Genomic DNA, 12,336 nt, shown 5'->3' with positions numbered 1-12,336 from the left:
ATTTGAGGTAGGGTGCATGCGGAAGAAACCGATGTCAATCCAATTTCAGTTTGATGTTGTGAAGTTCACTAAGGGGGAGCAGGAAAGAAATCTGTACTTTGGATCAGTAGTAAACAGATAGGAAGCACAAGGGTATCATGGATTGGAGTGATGAGGTCCTTCTGAGGAAAGTCCATATACGTGCTCTGTTTTTCGGTAACATGACTTGAACGGAGGTGAGAAAATAGAAGTAGGTTGTATTATAGAGACAAGCAGGCTATGAGAAGGCTTGGGGAATTAGGCATTGGGGCCACTTATAGCACTCCTGTCTTACATTTTGAGTCTTGATGACAGTAGGGATTTGGTTAGCTTTTACAGTCAGGTCTGTGTCATGATGAGGTTGATGGTGTAGGTTTGGGGCCGTTATAGTGGTGTGTTGTATTCCATTGTTTAGTTACAGACCCTGGGCGTGGAATACGCGGTGGTTAAGAGTTACAGGGGACTGGAGAAGGTGGGCTGGTGACGTGATTGTATTTCACAGAATTTAGCATGCTTCAGTGCTGTTAGTGTTGTTCTCTCTAGTTAGGATTGAGGTTTTAAGGACTTTAAGGGGATAAATAAAATTAGTGTAAATGGGTAGGTTAATGTTGTAGGATTGCATCATGAGTTTCCTATTATCATATAGTTATATCTGTAGGTCATAATTCTGGCTGAAGTAGATGAATATGGTAAGTTTTGTTAGATAAGGGGGTTTAGTGTTCTTCAATGATAAGAAGAAAACGCAGAAAGTCTATTTCCAGAATGGTATGTTGTATGTGGAAAAAAACAGTTTTATTGGTGCCTAGTTTCAGACTGCTGTATTTACCACAGAAAATAGTTGTTGCCTTTGCAGTTAGGGCTTTGTGTCTGTGATACTTAAAATGATTTTTAGAAAAGGCCATGCGGAAAGAGGATTTTTGAGGTGTTGTTGTCTACATCCTGGGATCTGGATGGTCAGGAATACATTGCCATCAGAGTTTGCGAACAATAATACTTTGATTTTCCATAGCAGAGTATTTCCAGACACACGTTTAGGAGCAAGACTACATCATGGAGCATAAGACATATGTGTGCAAGATCATAACAAGCAAAATGTCATCAAACGGCAATAATTATATCACTAGGTAAAATGACAGCAAGAAGTATATATCAGAAGTGAAGGCAGGGTAGGATTCAAATCCACTATGCCTTTCAAGTATGTGAATTTCTGTCTCATAATTGACAATCTGAGGCAAAAACACACAGAGCTGTAGAATAAACTCACTGGAGAATAAACACACCAGTAATATAGCAGTGTAGTTCATGGTGTTAATCCAACAGTTTGGAACCACGTCATCCATACCAAAACAGACATTTTTAGGTTGAGCGTAGCGATAGCGTAGTGATGGACCTTTTGTTGGCGTGTTAGGGGGAATGTGAGACAGCGTACAGGCACGAGCATCTCCGATTTGCCCTTGAGGGCGCGCACGGCGCCGTGCAGATGTCATGCCTCAGATTCAGAGCCTCACTCACGCATGCGCACACAGACACACACTGCATATATATATATATATATATATATATACACACACACACACACACGCACACACACATGCACGCAGCCACCCTCCACTCACCTGGCTCTTTTGTCATGACTCCCCGTATCTCCGCCACATCGCCTGGCCCGCATAATTGAAACGGCACCCAACAGCCATGCGCCGAAACCGAGTGAAAGTGGACGCCACGTCCCCAGCGCACCCCTTGCCTGTAGCAGCCGCCTCTGCTGACCCGGAAACGCTCCAGCCGCCTCCCCGCCTCCGGTACCCGGCTGTATTACATTCTGCTCCTTGTTGCTTTAGTTCGCTAAGGGAGAAAAACCATGTGCACACCCGCCGCCGGACAGGCGATGTGCACGCACATGGCGTCTCCCACCGCGCGCTGGATTTATTACGGCTCGCTCCCTCTTATTTCTTCTATTAGCACAATGGCAAATCCACAGAGGAGTCCTCCGTTGTGCGCTCTGCTTTCGCAAGAGCACTCACGTTTTACGGGCTCCATGTACATAACTTAATTTGAGGGTTAGGTTTCTGTTTGCTTCTGAAGGTAAATACTAGCATGGCTCTTTTATTCAATAGTTTTTGCTTTTACGGTGCTTTCGAAAAGCACTGCAGTAGATTATCGGAAGTGATCGGCCACTGTCCGGAGACTGTAGCTGCGGCGGTTCTGCACTGTGTCCTCAGCCCAGGCCACCCACTAGAGGGCACAGAGGAATCCCACAGTAGGGCGGGCCTACAGCGAGCCGAAGTGTGTGGGGGCCGGGAGCGAGTGCTGCTCCGCTGCCAGACTCAGCGCTGGTACCTGCTGCAACCCTCAGAGGCAGCCCCGAGCCGGGGCATAAAGGGTCAGTCTGCCACTAGACGGCACGGTGTGCACCGGGCCCCCACCATCCCCCCCACAGTCTGAGCGATGTGGTGCCAGCCCAACCACCCTTGATAATGGAGATTGAAAACATTGTGGCCAACACAGTGCTGCTGAAAGCCCAAAAAGGTGAGCGGGCAGCAGGCTCCACCTCAGGTCCGCGTAGGGCTCTCCAGATTTGCACTTTGAGGGCGGAAGTGGGGTCCCTAGGAGGGACAAGGGGGGGGGGGTCCTTCTTTCCTCTCGCAGCCAGAGTCCAGTCTCCCAGCTGCAATATGCGAACTGGTGTCACTGGAGTACTGTAATCGGGCGGACAGTACTAGCTCAGCAGCTGGGACCCCACTTCTCGTGGGGGGTTTGTAGCTCTCCGGAAGGTCTGCAGGCTGCAGCAGTGCATATCCGAGCAGGGAACCGGTGGTGTTGCCCTGTGTGATGCGCATACATAATGTACACAGTCCGAGATGACCCCACTGCCATAATGTTTGACTCCTCAGCTGAGTTTCTTGGAGGGCTGGCTAAGATTGTGCTTGCTCGGGATTGGTTCTACGTTAGTGTCTGTGTCATTTAATCAACACTGCGTACTTTGGAGGCACACTTTTACACTCACTGTAGCCCCAGCACTTGCTAGCTCAGCTGATCCTTGGTTGTTTGAGCGTGAGCATAAGAATTCAGTATGCTCTCATCTGAAGTCTTATTCCACTGTGCAGAGAACACTGCAAACAAGCATTTAATTTAGCAAAGTAAATGGGTACTAGGGCCGGCTGGAGTGACCTTCTAATAATTTGCAATGCAATAGATCTCGCATTTACGCGAGTTAAAGCTATTGGCATTGTAAATGACAATGCCTTTTATTTCTATTTTAAAAACTAAAACACAAATAAAAGGCTTTGTTATTTGCAATGTCAATAGCTCAAACTCGTGTAAATGCGAGACCTATTGCATTGTAAATGCTTGTTATAATATATTGCTGGCTGGTACTGCTAAGGCCATGTTTCTGCACCCTGGAAATGCAGACTGTCCCGATGCATACATTGAGGCCAAAGAGGGAGCAAAGAGTTAACATTTTTGTTCAGGATGGCTGGCCCACTGGTTCTACTGTCCTGAAGAGGAACTGGCTCTACTGCCCCAAGTAGGTCCACACAGGCACATCACCCTTCGTAGACTCCCTCTAAATGCACTCTAAAGGACGTTCGTGCGAGAACACCGTGAAACTAGGGTTTAAATAACAGGACCATCGCTTGATGGCAGAAAAGAACATGTGAGTTAACACCATCCAGTGTCAGCTTAATTATGTTGGAGGGTCGCCGCAAAAAATATTTTGGGCCCCTGTTTGGAACACCTTTTACTTGTATTACCTATTTTGGCTAATTTACACCCTGTGTTGTCTAACAATTTAGAACTATGCATTAAAGGTTAAGAAACAATACAAAGAAGTGAGCTAGAGCGAAAGTTCACTTTTCCAGTGGCACATTGGAAGATGGGGGCCATGGTCAATTTCCCACTTTTCCCATGCCTTAAAACTTCTCTGACGCCAACCCTGTGCACGCCACAGAACAGACACACATTCATTAATGTATGCAGAAAGCCTGAGTGAAGAATCTATTCAAAAGTCACCTTTCAATTTGTTCAAAATACTGCTTCATTGCGCCACCCACAGTATCAGTGGGATGGTGGCAATTGTAATTGTCAGTGTTAAGTAGTATTTACATATTATACAAACAGCCATTAGTAGGCACTTCAGCACCATTTGAGGGATGCTTTTCAATGGAAACTCTTTTTTTCAACATCCACTATACCGAAACCTTTGTTAAGTGAAAGAATAACACTATAAATGATATATTGAATACACAATAGCATATGCTAGTGAACAGATCTGAAAACTGAAATGGTGCACCCTGCTTAGAATTAACATCTAGGCAAACATGGCAGCTATTGAAAACTGATGCCCTCGTTACTGTGACCAGACTCTCCAGGACCTCAACAAGTACCTTGTCTTTTCTATCATTCTGAGGTAATGGTGCTCTGCAAAGTCTGAACAAAGGGATCTCCAAACGGTATATCTGGTTCCTGATTTAAAGTCGGTCAGAGAGTGTTCATTTGCGCACCTGATAAAATCCGAATCCCCAGAGTTCAAAATGTATCGGGTGCAGAAAATAGAAGCTATTCCAAGTTCTTTGGGACTAGCATGTTTACTGCACCACAATCCACATGTCACAGTAAATACTACATTGTATTTCCCTTTTTTCCGACGTGTTTGACTTGCCAAAATGTAAAAAAGGGGTGAGGCATGTATTGGATGTAAATCCACCCATCTCGTAATTGGTATGAAAACGCCAACAAACTAGGAATCAGGGACTTAGCACATATGTGTTGTATTTGTATATGTGTTGTATTTGTATAGCGCGAACAGTAACCCGTAAGCATCCCGGCGCTTGTACTCCTACTACAAGGGAACCCCTCCTGGCTTTTCCTTGTGAGGTGTCCACTCCTGGGCATCCCATGGTGAAACCAGGCATCCCTTGTGTATCGGGGGCCGTTGTGGAGACTAAGCAAGCTATTGCCCAGAGTTGCAGCGTGGGGCCCATGCTTAGATTCAGCACTGAGGCGAGAATATCCGGTCAGAGGAATTTAAGCCCGATCCCGCCGAGGCGGGAATCGAACCCTGGTCAGCGCTCTGCATCAAGGTCTGCCGCTCTAACCATTGAGCCACACTTCTCCACTTGCAGATGTTCATAGTATATTATGATGTTCATTGTGGAGTATGGGAAGGGCCTTGATGTAATTCTAAATTGTTAGACAACACAGGGTGTAAATTAACCAAAATAGGTAATACAAGTAAAAGGTGTTCCAAACAGGGGCCAAAAATATTTTTTGCGGGGACCCTCCAACATAATTAAGCTGACACTGGATAGTGTTAACTCACATGCTCTCTTCTGCCATCAAGCGATGGTCCTGTTATTTAAACCCTAGTTTCACGGTGTTCTCGCACGAACGTCCTTTAGAGTGCATTTAGAGGGCGTCTGCGAAGGGTGGTGTGCCTGTGTGGGCCTGCCTGGGGCAGTAGAGCCAGTTCCTCTTTGGGATAGTAGAACCAGTGGGCCAGCCATCCTGAACAAAAATGTTAACTCTTAGCTCCCTCTTTGCCCTCAATGTATGCATCAGGACAGTCTGCATTTCCAGGGTGCAGAAACATGGCCTAAGCAGTAGCAGCCAGCAATATATTATAACAATGTCTGTTTTGGTATGGATGACGTGGATGCAAACTGTTGGATTAACACAGGACACCAGCTTAGGGATGGTAACTCTGGCCACGAGCACATGCGCTCGGGTTCTTTTATTAGCAGCGTCACCTGACCCAGTGACGTCTGTGGTGGGTGGGTGCACAGTGTATGGTTACACTGAAAACAACTAGACTGTGTCCTGGCAGGACACTACATCCCTCCCAAAATTTAATGAAAGGAAAACAAGATGTCCAACCTGCAAGAAAACAGAACAACAAATTACAGCCCCAACAGATTTTCTTCAGGCGATCCGCTGGGAGATGTTGAAGTTCTGGACCACAAAGTCAGTCAGATGAGCTTCACTTTAGCGGTGTACTTCAGATCATCCTTGTCTTGCTGTGTTGATGCTTATCTACAGTGTTCATCACTTGGAGCATCTGGAGCAGAATGGGTGTGACCCTTGATGGGTCTCGCAGGTGTTCCTAGTCCAGTGGATGACAAACGCTTGTTGGTTGTTGGAGACGACTATGGCACGAGAGGTCTTTCCTTGGATTCGCTGATCTTGATGCTTCCACACCTCCTGCCGGTCGAGTGCCTTCCGACTTGCCTTTCTTGCCTGACTCCTCTCTCACTGGAGCCTCGAAGATTGGCCTCTCCTGCTTGGACTCTTCTCTCACTAGAGTCGCTGGGAGGACCCTCTCGCTGGACACGATGGGACCGGGTGGACCACGCGGGGCTTCGCATGAGCCGCGCAAAGGCGTCACTGAGGAACTGCCAACGGACTCACCGCCAAGTCTCTCATGATGTCCTCGGGGGTGTTGATGTCATCCGCCAGGATGGTCATGCCATTAGGACACGGGTTCAGTGCCTTCCTCAGAACGTTTCTCGGTGCCAGGTGTTTACCTGGGGCCTTCGTGCTTCCTGTTGCCTGTCGTGGAGCTGCCTCTGCTGCACCTCTCCCATACGGATTCCTCTCTCATAGGACATGCGGCCGAGGCCCTCGTCCCCTGGACTGCCACGTGACCATATGGGCTGTGCAGGTCGCTGCGGAACTTCGGACATGGCCACAGTCGAGTCTTGTGTAGTCCACAAGGGTGGATTATCTAGTGCTCGGGTATGCTCTGCTTCGGCAAGCTTCAGGTTCACGGGGCACCCTCACGGTTCTTCAGTGGTTGGTCTCCTCGAATGCAGGTTGTAGGGATTACTGGGATCCACACGGGTGTTGCTACGGTCCTTGGACAGCACCGATGTTCCTGTGTGCTGACTGTTGCGATGCTCCTTGGACAGCACCGATGTTCCTGTGTGCTGACTGTGGTTCTCTCTCTTCCTCTGTGGAGTGATGTTGTGTTACTCCATTCTTCCTCTTCGTTCTCTTCCTCGACGCGGTCCGGTCTTCTTTCTTGCTTACTCATGCTAACCAGGCTTCTCAATGTAGCGGGCCCTCTACATGTCGTCCCCTTGGTTCTGTCCATGTGGTAGGACACTGTCTTCCCCTGGATTGTTGACTAGACCTGTCATTGTATCTTCCTGTTACTTGATCACTTCTGTTGCCTTCAATCAGAATACCCTTCCTTGGTCAATTCCATTGTGACTCTCCTGTCTCGTCGGGTTCCTTTGGCTCTACTGTTCCTCCTTCCTTTTCTTTATGGCGTCATGGACTTCCTTTCCATATTCCTTCGTGCGACGTGGTCTGGTCCTCTTGCTGTCGTTGGCCTTCCCGACCAGTCTTCCCCAGGCAGCGTGCACTCCACCTGTTTCTTTCTGGTCTGGGCATATCTCTCCTGCATGGTGTTCTTCTCTTGTTTGACTGGACCGTTTGTCGCGATCTTCTCTGTTGCTTCTTTTCTTTCCTTGGCGACCAGACTGGGTGGTCGGCTTTCATCTTCGGCATGAGTGGTCATGCTGTGCTATCTTCTTCGTAGTCGCTATTCACCGTCACGGTGTTTTGGCGTTGGCGCGCTTTGTCTGCGCAGAGGAGGGTTGCGTCACCGCTCCTTGTGCATGCATCTCTAGTGCATGCCGCCATGCGTGCTGACGATGGTGCTCTGGTTGCTGCGAGACGTCGCTGTCTCTCTTGGGGACCTTTGGGCGCTGTCCCGTGGCGTTGGCGTGTCGCTGTGCAGCGTCACTCTGGCGCTCTTGATTCCTGGCGCTCTTGGCACGTTCCGGTGCAGTGCTGCATGGTCCTGTCGTGCGGGTGTGGAGTTCTGGCACTCCTGTTGCTTACCTCACGGCGCGGTTCTGTGCTTCTGGCACGTTCCTGAAGATTCTGGCGCGTTCCTGCAGTTCATCTGGCATTACAGTGTGTGCCCTGTGGTGCTGGCACTGCACCCCTGGCACGTCTGGTAGCACTGGCTTGAACTTCGCTTGGTTCCTTGATTCCTGGTGTCTGCCTGGTCGCAATCTACCTTTGTAGTGTTCTTTTTTTGAGTTGCTGCAATCCTGGCGCGTTCCTGCACCGTCTTGCGTTCCTTGCACGTTGCTGCCTTGTATTGTGCTGTACTAGTGTGAGCGTTGAAAACAGGGTGACACTCTTCTGGGGCTGTCTCACCTTGACCTTTTCTCTGGCTGGTCATGTAGTGGTGCCTCCCCTTGCTGGTGGTGGGTTGTTGCAGAGGTGTCATCCGGCAGGTAAGACTGTGTTATGGGTATCGCGGGCCTCCCCAGTCCTTGCCTTTTATTTCCGTTTCCAGTGCTGGTTTTGTGGTGGCCACTAGGTGGCAGTGTTGCCTCTACTCCATTTCAGATCCCTGTCTTGAGCAGTTTTCTCACTCGAGGGGCCCGTGTACTTTCACTTACTGGCCGGGCCGGGCTCTGGCTCATTTAGGCTTGCCCCTGGATTCCTCGCGTCCTCACATTCGTCACCCCGGGAGCGGGCACCTCCTGAGATGGCACCCTGTCGGACTCTCTCTCCTTTGCGCTGAGTCTCGTATTATTTTCTTTATCTGGGCCGTGTGGGGGTGCCATGCGCTCTCAGTGCCTTTAGTGTTGGGGGCTCTCAGTTCATACCGGCTGGACGGCCTTCTACTGCCACTCTTGTCTCCTTCCTCCCTGCAGCAGCCTCGCATTCCACACAAGGCCCGGCGGGGGAGGAGCGTCGGCCTTGCAGTGCTGCGGTGTCCCTGCTGCTCCTGCCGCTCTCCTTTGAGCGCTGTCCCTGGGGTCACTGCCCCTCCAAGTTGCCCCACCTTACTCGCGCTGCAGGGTGAGCTCCGATGGTCCTGCTGGTTAGGCTGCGCAGAGGGGGGCTTGCGCTGCTCGTACCTGCTGCGGGCCGGGCGCTGTTCTTTTCGCTTCTCCACCCCGCCGCCTTCACATCACACGCGGCGCTGGGTGGGGAGAAGCTAGCGCTTTGCGGGTGGGCTCCGTTTCTTGCTCAGTGTCTGCCCGGCAGCACTTTGCCGGGCCCCGGGGGAAGCAGAGTCGCAGACTAGTCTTCCCCCGGGGTCATTCGCGCATGGGATAGGCCAGGTAGGGGAAGGGGAGGAGTTAGGGGGTGGGTATTTAGGCGCTGGGGAGGAAGTGAACTTCCTCTTCCTGCGCCTGGCACCATCGGGAGGGTTCAAGAAAGGGAGGTTAGTTAGCGTGCAGTTTCTGGAAGTATAGTGTAGTGGGGTTAATTTTGGGCGAGGGTCATAAGCGGCGGGGGCTGTTTCACGGCAGCCGTTTTTTCCTCACGCCGGTAGCGTGCAATTTGGCGGGATGTCGGGCGTCTCCTCGGAGGAGGTGCGGCAGGCCTTGTTGCTGCTTGCGCGGGCCGGGAGGGAGGACCTCATACAGCCGGGTGTCTTAGAGCAGGCTTGGGTGGGGGCCACCAGGGGCACGCGTGCTGCCTCGGCCGGTGTGAAGGCCGCAGTTGTGGCCTGCCAAGAGGACGATCTTGACGCGCGGGGGCCTGTAGGCGAGTGGAGGGGGGGCGGAGCGCCCAGGGACACGGCGAGGGGGGGAAAACGGAAGAGCCTGCCCCCGCGGGCTTTCCCTTCACTGGAGTTTCTGCCTGGGGCCTCAGGGGCTGCTGTTGGGGCCGCGCCCCAGCTTTTAGGGCCTGAGCACGTGCCGGCTGGCGCTGTGCAGGACGAGGGTCAGGCAGGCAGCCTCACTGGGCAGGTTGTAGCGCCTGGTGGGGTACCAGGGGCCCAGGAGGCCCGGGATTCCGGCGGGGAGGCTGGCCCCCCCACACGGGGGGTTGATTTGTCTGGGGGCGCGGGGGGGGAGGGCTTGGGGCAGGATGTGTTGGCCCCCATCGACCTGTCCACCAACTCCAGGGCAGGCACCCCTGCCCCGGCGAGGCAGGTGCCGGCTGGGGACCTGGGAATGAGGAGTGGGCCCTCCAATTTTGTCACTCTGGGAGGGGGGCCCGGTTGGGCCCCCGGTTTCCCGCAGATGGGGTTTTACCCCCGGGGCCTGAATTTTTTGGCTACGGCCCGCCCCTTCCCCCCCCCCCAGATCTGGGGCGCCACTTCCTGGGAAGACAGGGCCCGGGGTGAGAGGATTTTGGAGCAGATTCAGGAGGTCAGGTGGGCCGAAGAGTCCAGAGCCAGGGTGGGCGCGGTGTGGCACCGGGAGGTGGATGAGTGCCCCTCCCCGACCTCTGAGGAGGAGCGGGAGGCGGACAGGGAAGAGGAACTTAGGAGAGTCAGGGCAAGGAAGTCGGTGGAGGACCCCCCTCCCCCGAGCAGCATGGCAGGTGTAGGGACGGCCAGGACGGCTACGAGGCCCGATGGTGCTGGGGCCCACTCAGGTTCGAGCGACCTGAGGGGCGGGAGGGGATCCAAGCCGGCGGCTGCTGGCAGAGCCGGGGGGTGCCTGGCGGAGCGCAAGACGGCTTCGAGACGCAGGACAGAAGCAGCAGGGCAGTCTGCGGCGGCTGTCCCTCCACCGAGGGCTCGGGCTCCTGCGGCGCGTGGGGAGACTGGCGTGCGTGTGCTGAGGAGTGTGCAGAAAGGTGTGAAGAGGGCAGTGAAGGAGGTGGAGAATGTGGGTGTGGATCTGGACCCGGTGCTTGAGTTGGATTATGGTGCGGAGAGTGATGAGCTGGAGGATGGGGAGGTGCGGGATGACCTGGAAGGCGTAGGGCGCGCGGCGGACAACGGCGACCTTGATGTTTTACAGGCCCCGGCGCAGATGAAGCCTAAGGCGAGGACGGCGGAGGTCCAGACGACTGTGCCCAGAGGCCGACCGAGGGTCCGGACGGAGACACTCACAGGTGAGGGTGCCTGGTGGGCAGCCTGGGATGACGGCCCGCGGGGGTGGAGGGGCGTAAGAGGACTTGCAGGTCGGTGGGGGTAGGCGAGGGTTCGGTGCGGGAGGCGGGGATGCCATCGGGCGGTCCACCGGAGGATGGTAAGAAGGTGGACGGTAAGTTGGTGACCTTGGGGGTGCAGACGGACAAACCGGAGGGGAAGGAGGAGAAAGGGCTGAAATTGCCAAAAAAGCTGCCATATATGGGTCTGGCTATGCCGTTGGGGTCCCATCTGACTGAAAAACTTAAGGAACGGATTTGGAAACATGAATTTGTGGATGTCTTTAAGTTGCTACACAGGGAGGTGCAGGCTAAAGAGGGGTCCAAGGAGGAGGAGTGGGAACTGACGAGGCGCCCTCGGGTACCGGTGACTATGGAGAACTGGACGTCCGCTTTCCTCATTTTTGCGAGTGTGTACTGCCAGAAGTATTTAGACAGGGCGATTGCGCTTTTTAAATACATGGACATTATTCGTAAGGCCCAGATGCAGTTCGGGGGTTTTGCCTGGCTGAGCTATGATGAGGAGTTTAGGGCCAGGGTCAGCGCTAATCCAGAAAAGTGTTGGGGTGAAGTGGATCAGGAGCTGTGGGTTCAGTGGATGGCGTCTACGCACTCCACTGCGTCCACGCACACGGCCAGTGGGCTGCCGGTGCTGTATCGGTCCTTTCCGCCGCGTCCCGCCCAAGGCGGGGCGGGGGGTGGAACTGTGCCCAATTCTATCGTCTCAGGGCAGCAGTCTAAACCAGGGGGATATAGCACAGGGGCCTGTTGGAGCTACAACAGGGGGTATTGTTCCCGTTATCCCTGTAAGTTCAAGCACGAGTGCTCGAAATGCGGCGGGAAGCATGCCCTTACACAGTGCCTCACACTCACCACGCCCTCGGAGCAGTGGAGGAATGCTAGAGGACGGGGCCATCCTGGACAGAAGGGCTCCTACACCGGTTAGGGTGGAGGTGATGGCTCCTTGGCTCTTGTGTTATCCGGACCAGGAGGCGGCGGCGCGCATCTTTTGGGGTTTCACGGAGGGTTTTCGGGTGGGCTATCAAGGTCCCAGGGAGCGACGTTGGGCTGACAACCTGAGATCTGCCAAGGAATTGCCGAGTGTAGTGTCTGCTAAGTTGAGGAGGGAGGTTGAGGAAGGAAGGGTGGCAGGCCCGTTTACTGACTGGCCTTTGGAGGATTTGATCGTCTCTCCGTTGGGGGTGGTCCCGAAGAAGGAGGAAGGGGAGTTCAGGATGATACACCATCTCTCATGGCCTGAGGGCCAGTCAGTGAACAACTTTATTGCAGAGGAGGATTCTAGAGTGCTCTATGCGTCGGTGGACGATGCGATCCGTCTGGTGAGGGTGTGTGGGTCAGGGGCTGAATTGGCGAAGTGTGACATCAAGTCAGCCTTTCGCTTACTGCCTATTCACCCGGCGGATTTCTCGCTCCTGGGTATGCAGTTTGGGGGGCCAT

The 12,336-nt window shown here is 53.2% G+C and overlaps 2 protein-coding genes across 3 annotated transcripts in view; one reads left to right on the top strand and one right to left on the bottom strand.

The window, feature by feature from the left end:
• Positions 1-12,336, bottom strand: part of DNTT (DNA nucleotidylexotransferase) — a 1,394,583-nt gene that overhangs the window by 1,302,545 nt on the left and 79,702 nt on the right. The gene's annotated exons all lie outside the window — the stretch shown is intronic.
• Positions 2,493-12,336, top strand: part of LOC147711788 (uncharacterized) — a 41,506-nt gene continuing 31,662 nt past the window's right edge. The window contains exon 1 of the mRNA XM_086924716.1: positions 2,493-2,544. Within this exon, the coding sequence (XP_086780842.1) occupies positions 2,493-2,544 (52 nt within the window). The remainder of the gene's footprint in view (positions 2,545-12,336) is intronic.

The sequence above is a fragment of the Lissotriton vulgaris genome, chromosome 5 (assembly GCF_964263255.1).
Source record: "Lissotriton vulgaris chromosome 5, aLisVul1.2, whole genome shotgun sequence".
Classification (NCBI taxonomy): domain Eukaryota; kingdom Metazoa; phylum Chordata; class Amphibia; order Caudata; family Salamandridae; genus Lissotriton; species Lissotriton vulgaris.
Note: the sequence above shows the minus strand (reverse complement) of the source record. Positions and strands in the feature narration are given on the sequence as shown.